This window comes from Balaenoptera ricei, chromosome 12 (genome assembly GCF_028023285.1).
Source record: "Balaenoptera ricei isolate mBalRic1 chromosome 12, mBalRic1.hap2, whole genome shotgun sequence".
NCBI classification, from domain to species: domain Eukaryota; kingdom Metazoa; phylum Chordata; class Mammalia; order Artiodactyla; family Balaenopteridae; genus Balaenoptera; species Balaenoptera ricei.
The window spans coordinates 21,722,862-21,744,960 of NC_082650.1; the positions used below are offsets into that span (position 1 = coordinate 21,722,862).

At 34.1% G+C, this 22,099-nt stretch overlaps 1 protein-coding gene across 1 annotated transcript in view; it reads right to left on the bottom strand.

The window, feature by feature from the left end:
• Positions 1–1,857: 1,857 nt before the first annotated feature.
• PEX3 (peroxisomal biogenesis factor 3) overlaps positions 1,858–22,099 on the bottom strand; it is a 34,793-nt gene continuing 14,551 nt past the window's right edge. The window contains exons 4-12 of the mRNA XM_059941081.1: positions 17,727–17,770; positions 16,340–16,464; positions 15,986–16,052; positions 15,824–15,878; positions 15,105–15,273; positions 13,447–13,517; positions 11,229–11,351; positions 5,180–5,276; positions 1,858–2,797 (exon numbers count right to left, since the gene is read on the bottom strand). Coding sequence (XP_059797064.1) covers positions 2,714–2,797; positions 5,180–5,276; positions 11,229–11,351; positions 13,447–13,517; positions 15,105–15,273; positions 15,824–15,878; positions 15,986–16,052; positions 16,340–16,464; positions 17,727–17,770 — 835 coding nt within the window. The 3' untranslated portion in view covers positions 1,858–2,713. The remainder of the gene's footprint in view (positions 2,798–5,179; positions 5,277–11,228; positions 11,352–13,446; positions 13,518–15,104; positions 15,274–15,823; positions 15,879–15,985; positions 16,053–16,339; positions 16,465–17,726; positions 17,771–22,099) is intronic.

A 22,099-nucleotide genomic window follows, 5' to 3' on the forward strand; every position in this document is an offset into this window, starting at 1 on the left:
GCCAAGGAATTCTTGGGGCTCCCAGAAGCTGGAAGAGTCAAGGAAGGATTGGAGGGATTCTTCCTTACAGTCTTCAGAGGGAGCATGGCCCTGCTGACACCTTAATTTTGGATTTCTAAGCACCAGAATGGTGAGAGCATAAATTTCTATTGTTTAAGCCACACAGTTAGTGGTAATTTCTTACGGCAGTTCTAGGAAACTAATACAGTTACCAAACTGATTATGCCAGTAGAACTTTTTATCATGTTGCATAAGCGGATGAAATGAGTGTGAACAGTTATAGTTTCTGTGAAAACCAAGTTGAATACTTTGGAAAAACTAGATAAAAGTATGTTGCCTTTTTTTTTCCTATTTAAATGTACTGGTTAATTAATTGTGGGTAAAACAGTTGTAAAAGGACTTCCCAGGTGGCACAGTGGTTAAGAATCTGCCTGCCAATGCAGGGAACACAGGTTTGATTCCTGGTCTGGGAAGATCCCACATGCCGTGGAGCAACTAATCCCGTGCGCCACAACTACGGAGCCTGCGCTCTAGAGCCCGTGAGTCACAACTACTGAGCCCGTGCGCCTAGAGCCCGTGCTCCGCAACAAGAGAAACCACTGCAATGAGAAGCCCCTGCTCGCCGCAACTAGAGAAAGCCTGTGCGCAGCAACGAAGACCCAACGCAGCCAAAAAAAAAAAAAAAAAGTTGTAAAAGACTGAAGGGAAATATAGTAAAAATCTACAAGAATTCTGTACCCCTGGTTTACAACTATATAATGTAATACATGTGATTTGTATAAGAAAGACAATTAGAGAACCCTTATAAGCAGACCTACACTGAAAAGGTAGAAAAGACCTGGGTCCTACATTCAATAACTGGCAAATAAAGATTATTTATATTTTAAGTTAAAATACCTAAGAACACATGTGTCATTTTTTAAATGATACCCTGCTTTAAATGACTTTTTGGATTAACCAAACAACGAAGGGTCCCAGATAAAAGGGCTCCTACTGTACAATTAGAAGACAAATTTATAATGTCTAAGTCCAATTAGCTTCAAATACATGTGGTTTTTACCTTGTCATCTCTACAACTGCTACAACTCTACAGAGGTAGATGATTCCAGGTGGTAATTTTCAGATGATCAGCTTTCTAGCCTTAACAAGGTCGCACCTGTTCATTCTCAAAATTTCCTTGGATGAAATCCTGGGTTAATACTGCTGGAAGAGATGCATGCCCTATTATACACACATTCACTAATTTTCCAAAATACAGTTTTTCCACCACCCTATGAGAAATAACATCATTATATTCTGTCAAATTTTGAAAAGAAGCATTTGCTCTCCTCTCCACTTTTACATCTGTTTTTTCTGCTTTTTTTTGTTTTGTTTTTTGTTTTTTTAAAAAAATATTCTAGGCATAGATTCCCTAGTGGTTGGCTTCAGGCCTAACCTGGCCTTAGAAGAGACTTCACAATTCATTTTCTACCTTCTACTATTTAGCTATATGTTATATGTTAGAGAAACATAAAACAACATAAAATTATGCTACTGAAAATATTCTTATGCTACTGAAAATATATCTAATATAATGATGATACATGATTCATTTATCTCTGCTCTAATTACCCATATAAAGAACTATAGATTTACTAGAACAATGAATTATTTCTTTTCAGAAGGAAATGCTATTTATTTTTTCTAAACAAATAAGTTAAAAGAAAGCATCAATTACCAGTTAAAATGAAACTTGAAAGCTAGTGTAATCTCCAAAAATAACAGCAAAAATGCTATGGGACAAATAAATTAATAGCTGTAAAGTATTAACTCAATAAAACCATATTTTACTAAAATATTTTATTGCAATAAGATTCACTGTGCTCAAAATCAATACACAGTAAGTTATTAAAATTATTTACATACAAATGAATGAAACTATGTACAGTAGTTAATCATAGCTGTGAGTAAACGGCATAAACACAATTTTTGCCCCTAAATCAGTATGTAGTTTCCTAAGGATTGTTAACAACAGTAAAGAAAAAAATTGCTGATCATAGTTGTTCCCTATTTTTTTTTGGCCGTGCCACGCGGCATGCAAAATCTTAGTTCCCCGACCAGGGATCAGGGATCAAACCCGTTCCCCATGCAGGAGAAGTGGGGAGTTTTAACCACTGGACCGCCAGGGAAGTCCCGATCACAGTTGCTAAATTAACTGATTTCTATAAAAAATGAAGTCCTCAATCAGGTATATTTAAGATAAATAATTTATCCCTTTGAAGACTAACTGGAGAAAAGTCTGATTCACTCCTGTATACTGCAGTCCAGAGAACTTTATGATTAAATAGCATATTTTCAAGACTTCACACCTACTTCCCAAACAGATTTTACCTCAGTATTAATGTCAAAGTATACTGAATTTCCTATTATATAAAAAAAGTATCTACATTAATCAGTTTGTAACTAATATCCATGGTGTAACAAATTATTAACAATTCTGACATTTGCCCTGTGTACACTCAGATATGCCCACAAAAACCAGTCTGTTGATGACTTTAAAAAAATATATTAAGATGCCAAATAAATCTATTTTATTATGAAATGAAGACTTTGATTATGAATATATTTTTATTAGACATTTCGGTACCAAATCATTACCCTCTATATAGTTGATTTATTCAGTGTATTTTTTAAAGCAAATGAATTCCACTGTAGTTCTTCCTGAAGGAAAAAATCATTTCTCCAGTTGTTGAGGAGTACTAAAGGCCTCGTACACGTTAGCAGCGAAGTCTTTCACTTGCTCCATCATTAACAGATCCTAGCAAAGACGACAATAAAACATTACAGTTTATAAAAAGAACAGATAATCAGAATTCATTTCTGCAATCAAGCAACAAAGTTAGCTCTAAGTTTTGTGGCATTAAGGCCAAAAAGAAAACCATTTAATGAAAGAAGTAGTTTTTCTTATAATAAATTCCTGCAGATGTTTAAGTTCTTACGTGAGGGATAGTGGATATGATATGTATTCAAATGTGGCTTTGAGAAGAAGACCCAAAATAGTCTTCAAATGGATTTCTGTGTGTGTCAAGTGCTAGAAGAGTATCTGTTGAATAAATGATTACAACACTAACTATACAAGTCTAAAGGTACTTTTGCTGGAAGCTGACATGACATGATTGAGGTATACTACTTTCTAACAGAATATATGTAGTATATCATATATTATATATACACACATACATAATCACACATATACACCTGAGAACAGGGGTTCTTAAGGGATTTGTGAACATAGATAAGGAAAAAAATTACATCTTTATTTTCATTAACCTTCAACTAAAATCTAGCATTTCCTTCAGTTATGAATGTAAGCAACAAACTGATAGTATTAGCAGAACCTGTGAATTTGCCTTTAGTAGAAATCAGACATTTTTATATCTTATGATAGACAGTTGTGGAAGTTACATGAAGTGCCATTACATCTTGTTATTTAATGCATGAACAAAGAAGCAATATTGCTATATCGTAAATTTGATTTTAAAAAGTATTTTAAAACTGTATGCAATTGGTTTTCTTTAAAACCTATGTATTTTACAATATGCATTTATAGGCATTATTCTGAGGAGGCGTCCACAGGCTTCTCCAGATAGTGAAAGGATCTATGACAACAGAAACCCTTAAGTGCCCTATGAGCAGCAGAGAAACAAGAAGTGAACGTATCCTTTGTGTTCTCTCCTCAGCATCAGAAAACCCAAGCGAGCTTAGGTTAAGTCTTGATCTCACAAATTCAAGGTTAAATTCTCTGAATACCACGTGGCATTCTAACTCATAGAAATCATAGTTAAAAAAATTGGTGGAAGTCTTGTCAATTAATGGTCTAGTTTATAAACTTAATCTACATCCAGTCACACTAGAAAATTTACTAAGCATTAGTATCAATGATGTTTTTACTAGGTTGAAACCTTTTGTCTTCATTCTCAATTATACAGACTTTAATTAATGTAGTACATAAATTACTTAAGCACCAAAGCTGGTGTTGTATTACGCTTAGCTGTATTTCCCACTTGTCAAGATGAACAGCTTACTGACGAAGCCAGAGACTTTATGAAAATGGAGAAAGATAAAGTTAAGGTTCAAATGCCAGAAGTTACAATTTTTTTTCTCACACGAATACACATGTAAAAATTAAAAAAAAATAAACAGAAAATTTTAAACTAAGCTTTTAAGATTTTTTTTGAGCTTAAATTAAGCTTAAAATTAAGTGAAATGAGATCAGCCTTATTCATTCTTTCTTCTGAAATATGAATGGCTAATTCTCATGGGTGAGAGGATGACACAGAAGACTGAAGAGAACAGTGAGGAAAAGTAGCATGTTAAGGACAAGCGAATGACACTACACAGAGAAAGGAAGAACTACAACCCATACTCTCAGGGCTCTTCATGTCCTCAAGTAGAAGTCCACAGAGATAAACGATACTGAGAAGACACCATCTTTACACTTAGGCCTAGGGTCTCTTCTCACTGCACATTATGGCAGTGGTTTGGAACTGAGGTGTATTGCGAGTAATTTATTACTTGTTATAGTTTCCAAGTTTGCAAGTGACTCGGAAAAAATCCTATGGATTCAAAGTTGTCCTTTTAATAAAATCAGTCTTACTCAATGTATTCTAAAATGCTTTCCTAAGAAAGGAGATGGAGTTATAGGTAGTCTAATGAAAAATTTAAATAACCTACTGAGTATGCAGTTTTTAATGAGCAGATTATTGGTACACTATTAATTGTTGTATTTATTAGCTATTAAAATGCTTTACTTTCCCACAAAAATTTTTAATTTTTCCTCAAAATGTGCGGAACTGGTTCGCTGATTTGCCTCAAGGCTCAACTTTTCTACTAGCACAGCTTAATACAAAACAGTAACACTGTAAATTCAACTGACCACTAGAATGTACTTGGACTAAAATGTAGTCTGTCTAACACGTGTTGGACTATAACATGGAGAAAGGTATTCCCAACCTCATAAAAGTGCCATGATACATTATTACTCTCACAGGTCATTCTACCATACTCTACATGTGGTTTCAAGTTTTTGGTTTCTTTGAACAAATATCATAGAAGAGAAATGTAATTTTATGTTGGACAAATAGGACCACAACCAAGAGTACAATCTGTTTTTAATAATACCCCCAAGCTTTCCTCTTACCTGAACAAAATGACTAGGTGTTTCACTGCAAACTGAATGGATCTGTCCATTTATTATTGGAATTATCTTAGCTAGAGGCAGGCTGACACTGGAAAGACTAAAAAATCATCACAGTAATAATTATTTTCTGAAATTATCTTATAGGAACTTAATATTTTAATTATAAAAGTAACAGTCATTGAAAAGTACTTATAGAAATGTATTAATAATAAAATAAAAACCACACATAATTCTACCACCTAGAAATAACAACTATAATTGACATCATAGTTAATTTCTTCCAGTAATTTTTTATATATACATATCTATACTTTTTGTGTGTTTTTTTAAAAATTAATTAATTAATTAATTAATTTATGGCTGTGTTGGGTCTTCGTTTCTGTGTGAGGTCTTTCTCTAGTTGCGGCAAGCGGGGGCCACTGTTCATCGCGGTGCGCGGGCCTCTCACTATCGTGGCCTCTCTTGTTGCGGAGCACAGGCTCCAAACGCGCAGGCTCAGTAATTGTGGCTCACGGGCCCAGCTGCTCCGCGGCATGTGGGATCTTCCCAGACCAGGGCTCGAACCCGTGTCCCCTGCATTGGCAGGCAGATTCTCAACCACTGCGCCACCAGGGAAGCCCCTTTTTGTGTTTTTAACACACAACTATAACCTCCCAAGCAGCACTTGTTTTGCATTTTTGTTCACAGGTTATAATCATTTTTCCAGCTCATTAAAATTTCTTCCAAAGTTTTTGTCTGTTTTTTAATAACTATATAGTAACCCATCCTCTAGCTGACAATTTATATCATCAGCTCCCTACAGTTGGGCATTTAAGTTTTTGCCTAATATTCCTTAATATAAATAACTTTTTGTATTTACAGTAAATTACTGGGTCGAAGGGCATGAATGCTTTTAAGCTTTAAAATGTATATTGCCAAATGCTCTCTGATTCTCTAACAGTTTATGAGGATACCTGCTCTATCATGCCTTCTTTCTACATCAAGCATTACCTTTTTCTTTAACCTTCATATGTCTGATAGCTGAAAATGGTATCTCACAGTTTTGGTCTGTATTTCTCTTAATTACTAGCAACGTCAAATGTTTTTTTCCTCTACTTCAGTGAACTGTACTGTCATCTAGTCAGCTGAGTAAGCAGGAAACCTGGGATCATCGGTACTTCCTTCTCCTGCCTATATCCAGCCTCTCCACAATCCTCAATATTCGTTAAATGTGTCTACTTCTCCCCATTGCCAAACTTATCCACACTAAGCATTATCTCTTCTCTAGACTACAGCAATGATCTTCTAACCTGTAAATATGCTCAATAAACATTTCCTGGATGAATGAATGAATGAATGTTATGTGTGACTATATATATAATGACTGTTAAATACTGAAACTACTTTTTGTGTGTGGGTTAAAGACTTGGTTTATTACATAAAATATCACATTTCATACATTTAAACCCGGGACTACACTAAAATTTTCCTTTTAAATATCAAGAAAATGCTGAAGCTATGGTATCTAACTAGTATGCTGTGCTAAGATTTGAGGGAATGCTTAAAATGAAAAAAGTGGAGAGATTTATGCATTCCTGAAGAGATCAGTCATTATTCTCCTTCACAGTACCTTTGCAGCATTTTTCTTTTTTTTTTTGAATTTTTAAATTTAATTTATTTATTTTTAAATTATTATTTATTTATTTATTTATTTTTGGCTGTGTTGGGTCTTCGTTTCTGTGCGAGGGCTTTCTCCAGTTGTGGCAAGCGGGGGCCACTCTTCATCGCAGTGCACGGGGCTCTCACCATCGCAGCCTCTCTTATTGCGGAGCACAGGCTCCAGACGCGCAGGCTCAGTAGTTGTGGCTCACAGGCCTAGTTGCTCCGCGGCATGTGGGATCTTCCCAGACCAGGGCACGAACCTGTGTCCCCTGCATCGGCAGGCAGATTCTCAACCACTGCGCCACCAGGGAAGCCCTAATTTATTTTTTATACAGCAGGTTCTTATTAGTTACCTATTTTATACACATCAGTGTATACATGTCAATCCCAATCTCCCAGTTCATCCCACCACCCCACCCCCCGCCACTTCTCCCCCTTGGTACCATTGCAGCATTTTTCAAAACTTGTCATGATTTTTGTTTGATGTGTCTCTTTATAGATTAGTGAATTTGTCTTCAACAGAAATTGAAGACAGCACTACCACACAAGGTCCATGTGGTTTCATGCCTACCTCACTCACTGTATTATCCTAGCACTTTGTAAAGGGCTTGGTGCAGTGTGTGCTCAAAACATACTTGTTGACACGATTAATAAAAGTTTCATTCATCCATTGCTATGTCCCACCCCCAATGTCCACTTTCCCGACTCCATCTTCACAAAGCAATCAAAGTGATCCTACAATGTAAATCCCATCCTGTCACTCTCCTGACACTTTTCTAGTGGCTCCCCAGCATTCTCAAGTTGACAATCATGACCTGTATGTGCTGAATTCTCCAACTTCATCTCACACCGTTCTTTTCCGAGTTCCATCCTTTCAGCTACCACACTGGTCTTCCAGGTCCTGGAAGTGTACTGCGGTCCCCGTCTTCAAAGTCTTTGCGCTATGCCTTCTGCTCTGAATGTCAACTGCCTCACTCCATCCAAGACCTCATCTTTTTGTTCTTGTTCAAATTATTTCCTTGCAAACTCTGCTTGACTTTCCATGTTTGTTCAAATACTTCTATTATATGCTCAACATTCTTTTCCTATATAACACTTATCATAGTTAATACAATCATGTTTACTGTCTGTTTCTCCTACTAGATTGTAAGATCCATGAGGACAGAGATTTAGTAAAGTACCTGATAAATAGCAGATGTTCAATAAACAGATTATAGATGAATGGACAAATTGGTCATTTCTATATGCTCTTTTGTGAATTATGTTTGTATCTCTGACCATCTCTTTCTTTGGGTTTCCTTCCTTAACTGATGTGTATATAATGCTATTAACCTCTTTATATGATGCATATAGTTTGCAAATACTTCCCCTAACACATCATTTGCATTTAATATTGATTATAAACTTAAAACTTGCTTGATCTTTAACTTTTAAATTTTACCGCCAAACATTATTTTATTCATATACAGTTCTTTACTTTCATTCTTAGAAAAACTTTCTCCATCTTGAGATCAGCTAAATATTCACCTGTTTTCTATCACTTCATTTATGTTTCGATTGTTTAAACCCCCTGGTTTTTGCTTTTGTTTTTGTTTTTGGCTATAAGTATGGTACAGAAGGGCTCTAACTTTATTTTACAATTAGTCATTTTACAATGACTGTCTTACTGTTATTTACTAAATAATACATCTCTTCCTCACTTTTATCATATGCTATATCTTGTATATTTTAGAGCCTGTTTCTGGATTTTATATCCTATTTCACAGATTCATCTATTCCTAGTAACATATTATTTGAATAACTGTACCTTATAATACATGTTCTATAGGGAAAGTACATTCATTGCTCTACTTTTTCAATAATTTCTTGAATATTCTCAGCCCTTTATTCCTCCTTTAGTACTATCAATTTTTCAGGTTCAAAAATAACAAAGCAACCACTCTCTAATCCTCAGTGGATTTTGATGGTAGTTTGACCACATTTATAGATTAATTTTGGGAAGCTAACTTTACAATTTTTAGCTGATTCTCTTGGATTTCTAAGTATAAAATCATGTCACTTTCATATAACAATAACCTTTTTCTCTCCCTTTCCGAAACTAATGTCATTTTCTGAAGATAAGAATTTAACTTAGAAAATCAAGAGTCAACTAACAGTTTATTATATAGTAATAAACATTCAGTAAGTGTCTCTTCGCAAAATAAATATATAAAAATCACTGGCATTCCTGAATTTGGTTCTAAAAATTGTCTTTTCCTATTCTTACTGCACTGGTTAGAATAATAAAATGATGTTGAATAAATATGTCGGTAGTGACCATCTTTATACTGTTTTTAATTTAATGGAAATAATTCTAGTGTGTTGCCATTAAGTATAACATTTGCTTTTGATTTCAAATATTTTATTATATAAAAAGGATTTTTTATTTCTAGAAGAGGTTTTATCAGTAATAAAAGTTATGTTTTATTGAATGCTTTTTCAGCAACACTGAAGATGATGCTTGTTTTTTGTCCTATTAACTTATTAATGTTATGAATTAGTGTAATAACTTTCTTAATGTTTAAACTTCCTTGCATTCTTAAAATAAACCTTAATTAGTCACAGTCTTGGAGAATAAATAGAAATTCCAGGCTCTGATGTGAGACAAAAGTGAGTGAACATCTGGCTTTACTACTCGCTAGCTGCTTGACCTCAAATTATTTAATTTTTCTCTTTCTTAGTTTCCTCACCTGTGGCAAGAGGAAGATACTAGTACTTAGTTCCTAGGACTATTTTAAGAATTCAATGAGATAATGTTCTGAAAAATACCTATCATGCTGTACGTAGAAAAAGAAACAGAAGTACTGGTCACTATTATTATTGCTATATATTTCTGTATTTCATTTGTTTATATTTTATTTAGGATTCTTATATCTATATTCATACTTTAAGTCTGTATAGTTTTTCTTTTACATGCCATGTTTATCCATTATATTTTCTATTGGGTTGTTTCTTGTGATAGGAAAACTTTTAATATTATATATATATATATGTTTATATATACACATATATGCACATGTTGTATATATAGTATATACATAAATATATACATATGTAATATATACCACATATATATATGTAAAATTTAATGTTTTATTAGTTTACATCATTTTTCTGTTGATTCTCTTGAGGGTTCTGGATTATTAATTGTAGTACACATAATTAGTGATATTTTGTCTCTTTGCCAATAGTTAAGTATAAACACTGAGTACTACAGGAGTCCAGAAAAGATTATCAATGGCTGATGTAATTGTAACATAATTTTGATAATTCTTTAGTGTACAAGATCAAGTATTTGTTTATATTATAACAACTATTACAATTCTTATAACTACTCAGGAAATAACTAATACTTCTGCTAGGTAGAGATTATAGTTTTGTTGACTGGAGCACCTTGATTTAGGGAGTATTTTATAGAGGCTGAAATTTTTTTTTTTGATAATTTAAAGAACTGCTAAAAAAGATTTTAGGATGATATTTAAATTGCTTCAGAAAATAAATTTTATGACACTAGGCATTCCAAATCCTCAATGTTAACTGCAAATTATTCCTTTTTGTATAATAAAGATGGGTCCCAGAGAACTGGGCAAATAATCTTGCCCTGTGTATTTGAGAATTAAATTGGACATTGCACATACATACTGCATATCAGTTACTGTTACCCCTAATTTTAACAGATGAGTTTATACTCAGTTAACATTGATTTAGTACCTATTATTTTCTGAATTTAACATAAAAAACTGCAAAAGAGTGTAAATCCTAATAGGAGATTCAAGGTGCTCATGCTGAGATGATAAGAATATAATAAAACCATAAGATACCTTTTGGCAGTGTGAATCCATGACTTAGTAATAGTTATGATTAAAATCACTACCAGTTGCACTAACTAAACATTCCTAATCCTACAAGAAGGGCTGTAGAACTAGGAGATGATAATTCATCAAGTGGGAATTTAGAACAAGAATGCTTGGCTGAATTATACAGGCTAATTATGGCTTATAGTACTGGAATAATATAAGAGAAAACATTAAAACTTAAATAACGTTTTCAGTTTTGTATTCTAAAGAGTTAAATTTAAAAAGCCCCAATAATTGAAATTTGGCCTATAGAAAAATAGTTTCACAACTTAAGTACTCTATACGGTGGCAAAATTTTTGGAAGAAATGAAAGTTTTAATATTGAATACTGAAAGAGCTCCTCCTAATGAAGGAGTCATTGGTTGAACAGAGTTTAATTTGTTGAAAAAACAAACATTCAAATTTATCCTCTAAGATATTTTTGTTACCTGGAACAAAAAATAAACACATCCAAAAGCACTATTTTATTAGAACATTCTTTAGACTGATAACATTCTTTTATGTCTTCTTACCTATTCATGGAGTTACCGTGTTGCAGGTCCTGTTCAGTAGGTCGAAAGAACTCAGCCATATTGTCTAGCAGTCTACTAAATCCTCGGTTTAGACAGGTATTCAAAACTGTACTAAAATCTGGACTACACAAAATAAGAGGATAAGTTACTTTTCAGATTTTCAAGGGAAAGGACACAAATTCAATAATCATGTGGTTACCTTTGACAGCCACCAACATTTCTAGTCACAATTTAGTTTTTAGACTAAAACACTATAAAAATATATCAAGGAGTCAATCTTAAAAGTTAAGCATAAAAAGTGAGCTTATTATTTAGCACAACACAATGAGAATATTCATGTATTTTGCTAGATTTTCTTACATTAGGTAGCACTTTATAAGTGTATTTTTATAAATATCAATAAATAGTATTACTTCTCTTGAGGAAACACTTGAAGAGGAATCCTCTTATAGTCACAGATTATTGGTTTGCTTTATATACTCTATCATATCATCCCAGTGAGACAGAATATTTTATTAACATGTACAACAGATGAGGAACTGGATACTTGAGGGATGAAGAAATCTGTCCAAAGGTTATGTAATTAGTAAATACGGGAGCCAGAATTTGAACCCAGGCCTTTTTGATCTTAAAGTTCAAGCTCTTTTCGTTACATCATTTCAGTACCTCACAAAAACTCTTTGATATAAAGAATAATATATGTATGCTATGAGAGTTAGAAACTGCCTAGTTGAACAGACTAGTTCTATCTTCGACATGTAGAAATCTCAATTCAACTCATGAGAGTGGAGGGCTAGGGGTGTAAGTTTGGGAATTATTAACATACAGACAGTAAATTAATGGGAGTATATAAAATTGCTTGGGGCAGCTGAGGATGAAATAAGAAGAAATACCTGGGAAACACTAATATTTAAAGGAAAGGCAGGCATAGAGGAACCTAAGAAGAAATGATCTGAGAACTGGGAGAAAAATTAGATTTTTCATTGAAGCCATAAGAGAAAGGAATTTCAAGAAAGCCTCGATCAACAGTGTCAATTATTAGAGAAAGGCCAAGTAAGATGAACATTACATGTTGACTGGATTTGGCAAAAGATCACTGATGACCTTTTTCTAGAGCTTCATGGAGTGCTTTGAATAAGAAAAAAGTGGAGATCGCTACTGTAGAAAGTCAAGGGACTAGAACTTGATGAATTCAGATAGTAGAGTCAGTAGCTGAGTTAACCTAAAAATTTGCTGATTTTCTTCAAGATTATGAAAAAATATTATAAACAAAGGATATGATTTGCCCAGAAAACAGAACTAGAAAAAATGATCTTAAATTATCTTTAATTGAAAAGAAACTTTGCTATTTTAATCACTTAAGATAAAGTGGATGGAACTGGTATTACCACTAAGATTTTACAATGATAGAACTACCTCAATGAGTGTAAGTGGCTCAACCAAGGTTGACCAGATAATAAATAGGACAGCCAACCTTGAATCTAGGTCCTCTCGTCTTCTAATGCATAATCTGATGCTTTTTCCATTTCTAACACTCTGGCTCTCTTCTGGGTGATTTAAAATAGTAATACTCAGTTTAGGGAGGATGTGAAATTTTTATCACTCAAAGATTTAGGAACATTACAGACTATCCTGAAAGGGTTAGGGGAAGTAGTTCTCAAAATTGAGTATAGGTGTGTGTGCATACACATTAGCATGTGTGTACATGTGTCTACACCTGAGGCCTAGCTGGAGCTGGCTAGCTTTGGCTGCCAAGAGCATCTTTTCCCAACTCTCCCAAGTCAGCACTGAGTGACGTCAAGTTGGTAGTCAGCACTGCTGTGGCTACAATTTGTTTCTGGTCTTTTTTCTTTACAGGGCTGGTTGTTAACCATTTACCACTATACACTGAGCATATGAGAATCACCCTGGAAAGCTTTCCTCAAAATATAAATGCTAACTATCTTCCAGTTCCTTAAGTAGTATATCAGAGTCTCTAGGCTAGGAAAGTAGGCGGGGGCAAGGCATGGGTATCCTAAAAAAAATCTTTGCTTCCCTCCCCACCCTAATAAGAGGACCATTAGTTTAGGTAGGAAATCCTACTTAAGGCAGGGGAATAGATTTAAAATTTAATTTTAACAAAATATTATGTTGAACGTTGTTCAAGAAAAACTATAAAATGGTCATAAGTACATTCAAAAAAGAAACACATGTTTTCTGTTACATGCAGTATACATACCTTTCCAACATGTCTCTAGTTTCATTGAGTAGTTTAATAGTGGTAACATCTCTAGGAGAAAGCCCACAGGCCTGTGAAATTAAAAGGCCACATTTCAGGGTTTCAAATATTAGCACAGAGTTATGATGAAACAAATCATATTAATAAACTCAAAAGTTCAGGAAGTCTAAAAGTCTATGTTCTATCAACAATCAAAAAATGTTAAACTCAAAGAACTATAAAGGTGTATGTGCACAGGTAAGTAGTATTTAAAACATGAGTCACAGTAAGATCTTTGTTTATCTGACCCCTCTTGGACACATTTCTAGAACACACTTACAAAGAAGAAAATAGTCTTTGAGGTTGCAGAGGCCAGGGATTTTTTTCTTTGATTGTTAAGACATTTTATCAGGATATGTATGTGTCTTTTCTCATCAATCTAGTTTCGTCTAAGGCTCTGTGTGTCCTTTCAATCTGAAGTTGCAGGTTTAAATTTAATTCAGGTAAGATTTGGTCTATCATCCCTCTCTATCATCCGTTCTTTTGAATCATTTTCTTTTTTAATTCCACTGATGAATTTTAAAATTTGGAAATTTCTTTAACATTCCAGAAAGCTTTTTAAATACTATTATTGCATCTCCTCAAGATTCTAACTTGTAAGTAAGTTTTCTCCTGTTTCTTTCATTAATTCTGTCAGGTCTGTTCTGCTCGTTCAATTTAGCCTCCATCCTGCAGTTCACAGGGTTTCCTTAGATGGTTTGCATTTTTCTTTGGCCTACTCATGAATGCAGGGTCTCTCAGTACCCACAAACATCTATCTCTGGGGTTTCTGGGGAAGGGGGAAACCGGCAGGCAATGAAAAACATGGCAGTCTTTGTTCTAACAGGGCCTTTACGCTGAGGTATGGCATAGGGGCCTCTCTGGTCTAAGACTTCTCCAATTGTTAAGTGAGAGATATTCTTCTCTCAACGGCAAAGAATGGATGCAATCCACTTACATATAAGATTTTTAAAAAATGAGGTCTATAACCTGTAATCTTTGGCATTTTTATTATTCTTAATCAATGAATAACTTAAATCACAACTGGCTGGGACACACCAGTGTATAGCAACACCATGGTTGATAAATGTTAGATTAGGCCTTCTTTGTTTCTCAACTGGATGACTCCTTCAGTCTATTCAGATACTGCCATCATTGATTCATCTTAAAAAGCAAATGTGATTGTGGTACTGGTCTGATTAGAATTTGAAATGGCAGTTCAGACTCTTTATCTTGGCACACAAAGCTCTTTAGGATCTTGCCCCAACTACCAGCTTTATCTTCTGTTACCTGACCTCATACAGAAATGCTCTAGCCAAAGGAACTGAATTTGTCTCCTGTGTTCCCCAGGTGTAATGAATATGTCTTATTCATTTTATATCCCAATCATACTAGTGTCTGTCACATAACTAATATTCAATAAAATTCTGCTGAATATCTAAAGTTGTTTCTAACTAGAAGTCAGTTCCATTTACAGTTTGTTTTCTAAATTAATGAGGTTTTATTTAAATTACTGAAATACATGTCTTTCAATCACTTACCTTTCAACAGACTCAGAAATCTAAATTTTAAGAGATAGTGAAAAAAACCTTAAAAAAAAAAGAGTAATTCGTTTGGTTAAATGGTTATGAATTAAGCACCTGCACTGCTAATGGAGTTTCTTCATCTGGCATCATATAATGGCACAATAAAGATCTGGATCCATCGTTATTAATCCAAGAAGAAGGTTTATGTTGCTCAACGAGATCTCTGATTTCTTTTAGTTTTTGCTCCAAGTCCAAAAGGGACAAAGAATGTTTAAGAGAAACACTAGAAACAGAGAAAAGGGAATTGGGATAAATTGAAACTATACAACACATCCTATACACACTCTTTCCCTAACAGGTTACTACCTGAGATCCTGTTTCAACCAGTCAAACCTGAAACTGCTGACTGTGAAATCACTAGAGTAGATTAAGAAATCAGCTACCAGTTAAGGGCCAAGAAAAATCTTGTTGCAGATTTCACAAGAAAATTCCCACTGTAACTAAAGATATCACTAGTATGAACGGGAGTTAAAAGCCTCAGACACAGATTTTTAAAAGCAGGTCTTTTATCTCATGACCCAAATATCTCTGGTTTGTTTGGAAATCAATCAATAAACAATGAAACATTAAATCTTTTCCCTTAGTATGAAAAGGTTGATACTGCTGAAGAAAATGGATTCCACAATGTAACACCCCAGGGCTGTGTCCGTATTAGGTTAAAAGAGTTTCGCAGACCACCATTTGTCAAATCACTAGCTTCATTAGAACAATTCTAATTTTTCTTTTATTCATCAGAATCAGTAAGTCAGAAAAGCCAAAGCAAAATGTCTTACCTTCCTAAAATCTTCTGCACAACTTGTTTAATGACAGTGATCAATTCTGTCAGGCCTATTAAAGCAAAAACAAACATAAAAGCCTTGTTCACTTTTTCAATTCCTCAATAATACAAATGAATGAATCAGAATTAGTTTACAGGTCACGAATAAGAATCTTACCATCTCCAAGGAGGTGCTGAATACTTGATAAATATTGCTGTTGGACATCTGGGGGGGCAAGAACTGTCTGTATAAAACAGAAATAAGGTACCCAATATTATTAGTAAATAATAATATTTTCATTATAACTTGAGCTGAGATTCTTTAGGACCTGGAACGACAGGAAAAATACTATTCTTTAACATAACAAAAAGCCTAGCTTCAAAATATGAAGAATAATAATGTTAAAAGTTTATAATCACATGAAATATAAAGATATTTATTCTATATGAATTATCATGATAAATAATATTTGGTTAAATTTTGAACCTCTTGAAAGAAAGGGCAATATATATTTAAGTCTATTAAACTTACGGTGCCATTTTTGCCAACTGCTGCATTATCCAGGTAAATATATCCACCAATTATGTTTAACTGGACTCGCAAAAGAACCACCAGCATGCAAGTACTGTACACAGCTACGATACTTCTTGTGAAACCTTTACAGAGAAAAGAAAACCACTTGGTACTAATTATTAAAATACAAACAAATGTGTAAAATCACAAACCATTCCTACAGTTATTTTTTCATAAGATGACTTTAAAAATATATTTGTAATTGTTTCAAGTACAAAAATATATCAATTCAAAATATTTCATAGTTTATCTGCTTACAAAATGTTTATTGTAAATTAGGAATGATCTCTTAATTGAAACAGTAACCAAAAAAAACAATAACCAATATATTCAGTGAAGGGTTATATATTATTAGCTTAGAAAGAAAAAAAAGAAAGGACTGGGAAGCACTAAGAGTTGCAGCCTCAGAACTCAGAGCTGTCCAGGGAGCTAGTTCTGAGTAAGAGAAGAGGGCTGAGCATGGAAGAGCTCCAGCCGTCAATGGCAGGTGAAAGAGGATAAAGGATAAGCCCATTAAAGGGCTGGAGGAAGGTACACAAAGACAGGGAAACACCCAGAGACCTGGCTAGGACAGAGTGTTCAAACCAGAGGACAGAGAAAGGTGTTGACTCTTGTGGAGAGGTCTAGTAGGAGGAAAATGTCCAGTGGATTTAGCAACACAGAAGTTACTACTGATGCTTGAGACATCTGCTTGGGTGGAGATACACGACTGGAAACCAGGCTCTAGTATGTCAAAGAGTGAGTAGGAGTGAAGAAGGAAAGAAAGTGAACGTAGAAATCTTTTGTATTATACAATGGATGTGAGGAAGTACAATAGCTGAAAGGAAATACAGGGTACTACAGAAGTTTAGTTCATTTTCAAACAGGCAAAGTTTAAGCATGATTCAGTTGATAAGGATTAGTTGAATGGATAGGAAAACACAGGAATATCTGATAGAGTATGAAGTTCTGAGACACGGAGATATAGCTACTCTAGGGCAGTTTTTGCTACAAATTTTTATCACTAATCAAAGTTTGCATACAATATCAAAGTAAAGTTATTATCTGGGTTGGAGTAAAAACTTCCTTCAAAGTATATATTGTTGATATCAGTACCTAATATGCATATATGTAGTCTAGGACAGGTTTACATATTATCATAACAATAATAATACCACCACCACCGCTAACATTTATTGAGTAGTTTCTATGACCAGACATTGATCTACTTGCTTTATGAGAATTATTTAATCTGACAAAAACTCTATGAGGTAGGTAAAGAAGAGTTACCCACATGATAGAGTACAAAAATTTCCCATTAAAAATATTTTAAGGCTGTGCTGTTACACAGAATACGTAGGCTTACTTATTATCTTCAGATCCTCCCATATGTCTAGCTTGTTTGAAGGCCTAAAGAAAAATATCAGAAAATATGAAAATAATAATACAGGTAATCTAATAGAAAACTTTGAACTTTACAGCTCTATACTTAATTATATTTTATCACAGGGTAACTGCAGAAAACAAAGCCCATAAAATATAGTAAAAAACAACTGTAATTTCAGTAACTGATAATAACAACCATTTTCACTAGTATCCTGGTGCATATCCTTCCAGTCTTTCTCCTCCTTCTAGCATACGCATATGTGTGTTATAAAATCATACAGGAAAAGCAGGAATAGTATTTATTTCTTTCCCTTATTTACTGTTTCATAAATAATGCAGTAGGTTCTATAATCCTTCAAAGGTAAGTAATGAAGTATTTTTTGTTTAAAAGTATCATTACAAACACATGCATTTAAATGTGTGTTTGATGTGTTTCTACCCACTGTCGTTATTATCCTTATTGATGTTCAATAATATTGATATTCAGGTTAGTTCCTAAGTCCTTTTGACACGACCCCTTTAGTCTTTGACAACTTCCTTGCTTTCTGACATAAAAAGCTGTTCTGGGTTCATCTTGTTCAATTCTTGCTGCAAACCTGAAATCATCCATTTCTCTGAGGGTCCTGGTTCCTAGTAGTGGAAAATGGTAGTCTGAGACTGCAAACTTCGATTAAGGATGTTCATTGCTACTGGGTAGGTCATTATTTCTAAGCCTTTTCAGTAGGCTAAGCTAGTAAATATCAGTATATGTATGTATGTATTTATTTATATGAACATATATTCAAAGAGATAAAATACATCATGAATTCATACTGATACTTCTAATTTAAAATTAGGACCACTGGGTTTTTTAACAATCTCATTGCTCTTACATCTGTATTTCTTTTTGCCCACACTAGAAATCAGTGAAACTAACATAATTACTAATTTGCTTCATCCCTCACTCTATGGACAACAGTCTCAGAATAGCAATAGCAACAGTGAAAAGAGTTTAAGTTTTTTTTTTTCAATTCTGTACGCTCTAAGAGTATATATCCCACTAAAAACACACAGTCAAATTTCTATTTTAAAGTCACTTGGCATAGTTTCTGTTTTTGTGATTACAACACCAACTAGATACGCATTTGGGTTAATTTCATTTATTTTACTATCACTTTTTAGACATTGCTTTTTAAACACTAAACATAGTTTTATAAATATGTAAAATATTTATATGGTTCCAAACTCAAATTTATACAACACAGTATATTCAAAGAAGTCCATTCCTACCCACCTTTATTCTTTTTCTTCTTCATAGGTAACTATTAAAAAAATATACTTTAACTTCCCATTGTTTTGCTTTATATAGGCAAATATGTATATATATTCATATCTGCCCCCTTAGATAAATGGTGGCATACTATACACATTTTCCTTTATCTTTTTACAAAATATAACAATATATCCTGGGGATCATTCCATAATAGTATAGAGATAGTGGCCATCTTCTTTTTTTTTTTTTTAAAAAACCACGGCATAGTACTCCACTCACTGTGCGTATATACTATGTGGACGAAGTTCAGTGCTTTTCAAATCACCTTTGTGGTAGAACCAGTTTTTTTTCTTATTTCTAATCTGTCACAGATGAACAGTTTGGTAAAATACAATAAAAATGAATTACTAGAAAAATGAAATTAAAAAACCACAAAGATACAAAAAATACAATCCCATATTCTTTATAATTATAATCAGACAATGAGTTACCATTACAATTGTGGGATATTACTAGCTTCTTATCTTTCTTTGGCACTGGAGAGACTGTAGAGCTTCAGGCATCCCTTTCCTAGATGGCACAAGTTTGGTAGATATATGGAGAAAATCCTACCAGGCCCTGCTGCAACCTTATGCTACTGTTCAGGCCTTGTGGCAGAACAACATATTTTAGTCCCATATTAAATTGGGAATCAACCACAATTCAAGGGTTAGGTATTTTAATGCAAGTAAATCACTGCTTTTGAATGTTATCTAAGATAAATTTCAAAGTGATTCTTATAGAAATTCTAAATGAAACAAGATAAGAAAACAGTGGTTCCAAAATTTTAACACAGGAAGTGCTCAATAGCAGCAGGCTGTGGAAGGGCAAATTAGGGTATCTGTCTTGAAACTGTACTTATTTGGCATGATTTTGGTGGGACAGGACTGAACTACAGCCATGCAGGACACTTATTCATGTTGACATTCACCACTATCAGACTTAAAAGTAGATTTAATTGAGTTATAAGATGAGACCTAATGTACAGCACGGTGAATACAGTTGATAATAATGCTTTCGTATACTTGAAATTTCCTGAGAATAGATCTTAAGTGTTCTCACCACACACCAAAAAAATGGTAACTACATGAGGTGATGGATATGTTAATTAGCTTGACTGTGGTAATCATTTTTAACATATACATTTACGAAAAATGAAAAAAAAATTCACCTTATCTGTTTTAAAGATTCTGATTCCAAACCTATTTAGAACAGAGTTAAGTACTTTCTAGGCCAAGATTCCTTTCAAATGATTTGTCTGATGGAAACCAACTCCAAGTTAAACACAATCAGACTCTTTAATATTACCAAAATATGTTTAAGAATTAAACTAATCCTTTCAAAGTGTTCTACCTGTCTTGTGATGAAGGATGTTTAAGATCCTTTGCCATTGAAACTACACTGCCATTATCAATCATCAATAAGAATGTCAAATATATATATATTTTTTAAAGTGCTTCTATAGCACCTTGTATTTTTTTAAAAATTTAATTAAATTAATTAATTAATTTAATTTATTTATGGCTGTGTTGGGTCTTCGTTTCTGTGCGAGGGCTTTCTCTAGTTGCGGCAAGCAGGGGCCACTCTTCATCGCGGTGCACGGGCCTCTCACTATCGCGGCCTCTCTTGTTGCGGAGCACAGGCTCCAGATGCGCAGGCTCAGCAATTGTGGCTCACGGGCCTAGTTGCTCCGCGGCATGTGGGATCCTCCCAGACCAGGGCTCGAACCCGAGTCCTCTGCATTGGCAGGCAGATTCTCAACCACTGCGCCATCAGGGAAGCCCAAGAAATGTCAAATATTAAAGGCAGTGATGGCTGTTTATTTGCTACTATAAAACTGATAAAATAAGACTATCAAATCTTTCATTTATTTCTGATTAGTTATTATCACAATTAGTTTAAGGAGAAAATTAACTTGCTTGACAGGCTTATATGACACCAGAGCTGACTGAAAACCAATACAAAAGCAGTCATAAGATTGGAGGCCTTACTTTAATTACACTTTGTAAGGGCTCAAGCTCCTCTTTATGCGAATACTTTTCAAATGGACATTCTCCTCTCCCCCAGCTCCCAAACTGCAAATAGTAATTTCAAATCAAAAGAAAGGAAAGAAAAAATAACACGGAGATGTTTAAAGAGGAAACAGGCAATGAGGAGAACTGTTGTGCATCTTATCCTTCCAAGAATTTAAGAAATTCTCCTGTGTATAAAGAAAAGAGGGCTCATGCCTTTTCTTTAAAGCTATCCAGGATTACCAATCATTAATCCCTTTGCTCTCTAGCCTCCCACATTTTCTCCCCACATTTTGCTTTTACTTTTTACCACAGACTAACCATAGTATGTCTTGAATTATGACAATTTATTTCATCTAATTCCTTCTTTGGATGACAAGGTCTTAGAGAGAAAGAGACCTTATCTTAATTATCTTGAAGCCCCCAAAACACAGGGAATGTAGGGCCTTACAGGAAACAGGGTTACCAAGAAAGAATCCCACTTATGTTTAATGTGTGTGTTCCTATGTTGCTTTTATAAAAGTGTATTCACTTATTTCATTTGTCTTGCCTTCTCAGTAAGACTAAAACTTGAGGCAGTTAAAATTTATTTTTCTATATGTTTCTTCTTTATATAATCACATGAACTAATTTATAAACCAAATCTTACATCCATAAGTAGTAGTAAAAGTGTGTCAACCTCTAAGAATCATGAAACTAGGGAAAAAATTCTTATCACTAGCATTATACCATAATCAGATTAAAAAACCTGATCAGTTGGTTGAATGAGGGAACATCTAGGTTATGCCCTTTTTTAAACTGTTTTCTTTAGGAACCGTCATCATGTTGTTGAAGTGCAGAGTTGTAACTTTGCGTGGATTATGGACAGTCAATAATATGTATTTAAAAGTTGCACTATTGCAAAACGGGTGTATTATCCAGGTACTCATACACTTTTCTTTTATTGTTACTTGATTTTTATTTATTTTTTTAAAATTTATTTTTGTTGGCTGCGTTGGGTCTTGGTTGCAGCATGTGGGATCTTTTGTTGCAGTGTGTGGGCTCTTTGTT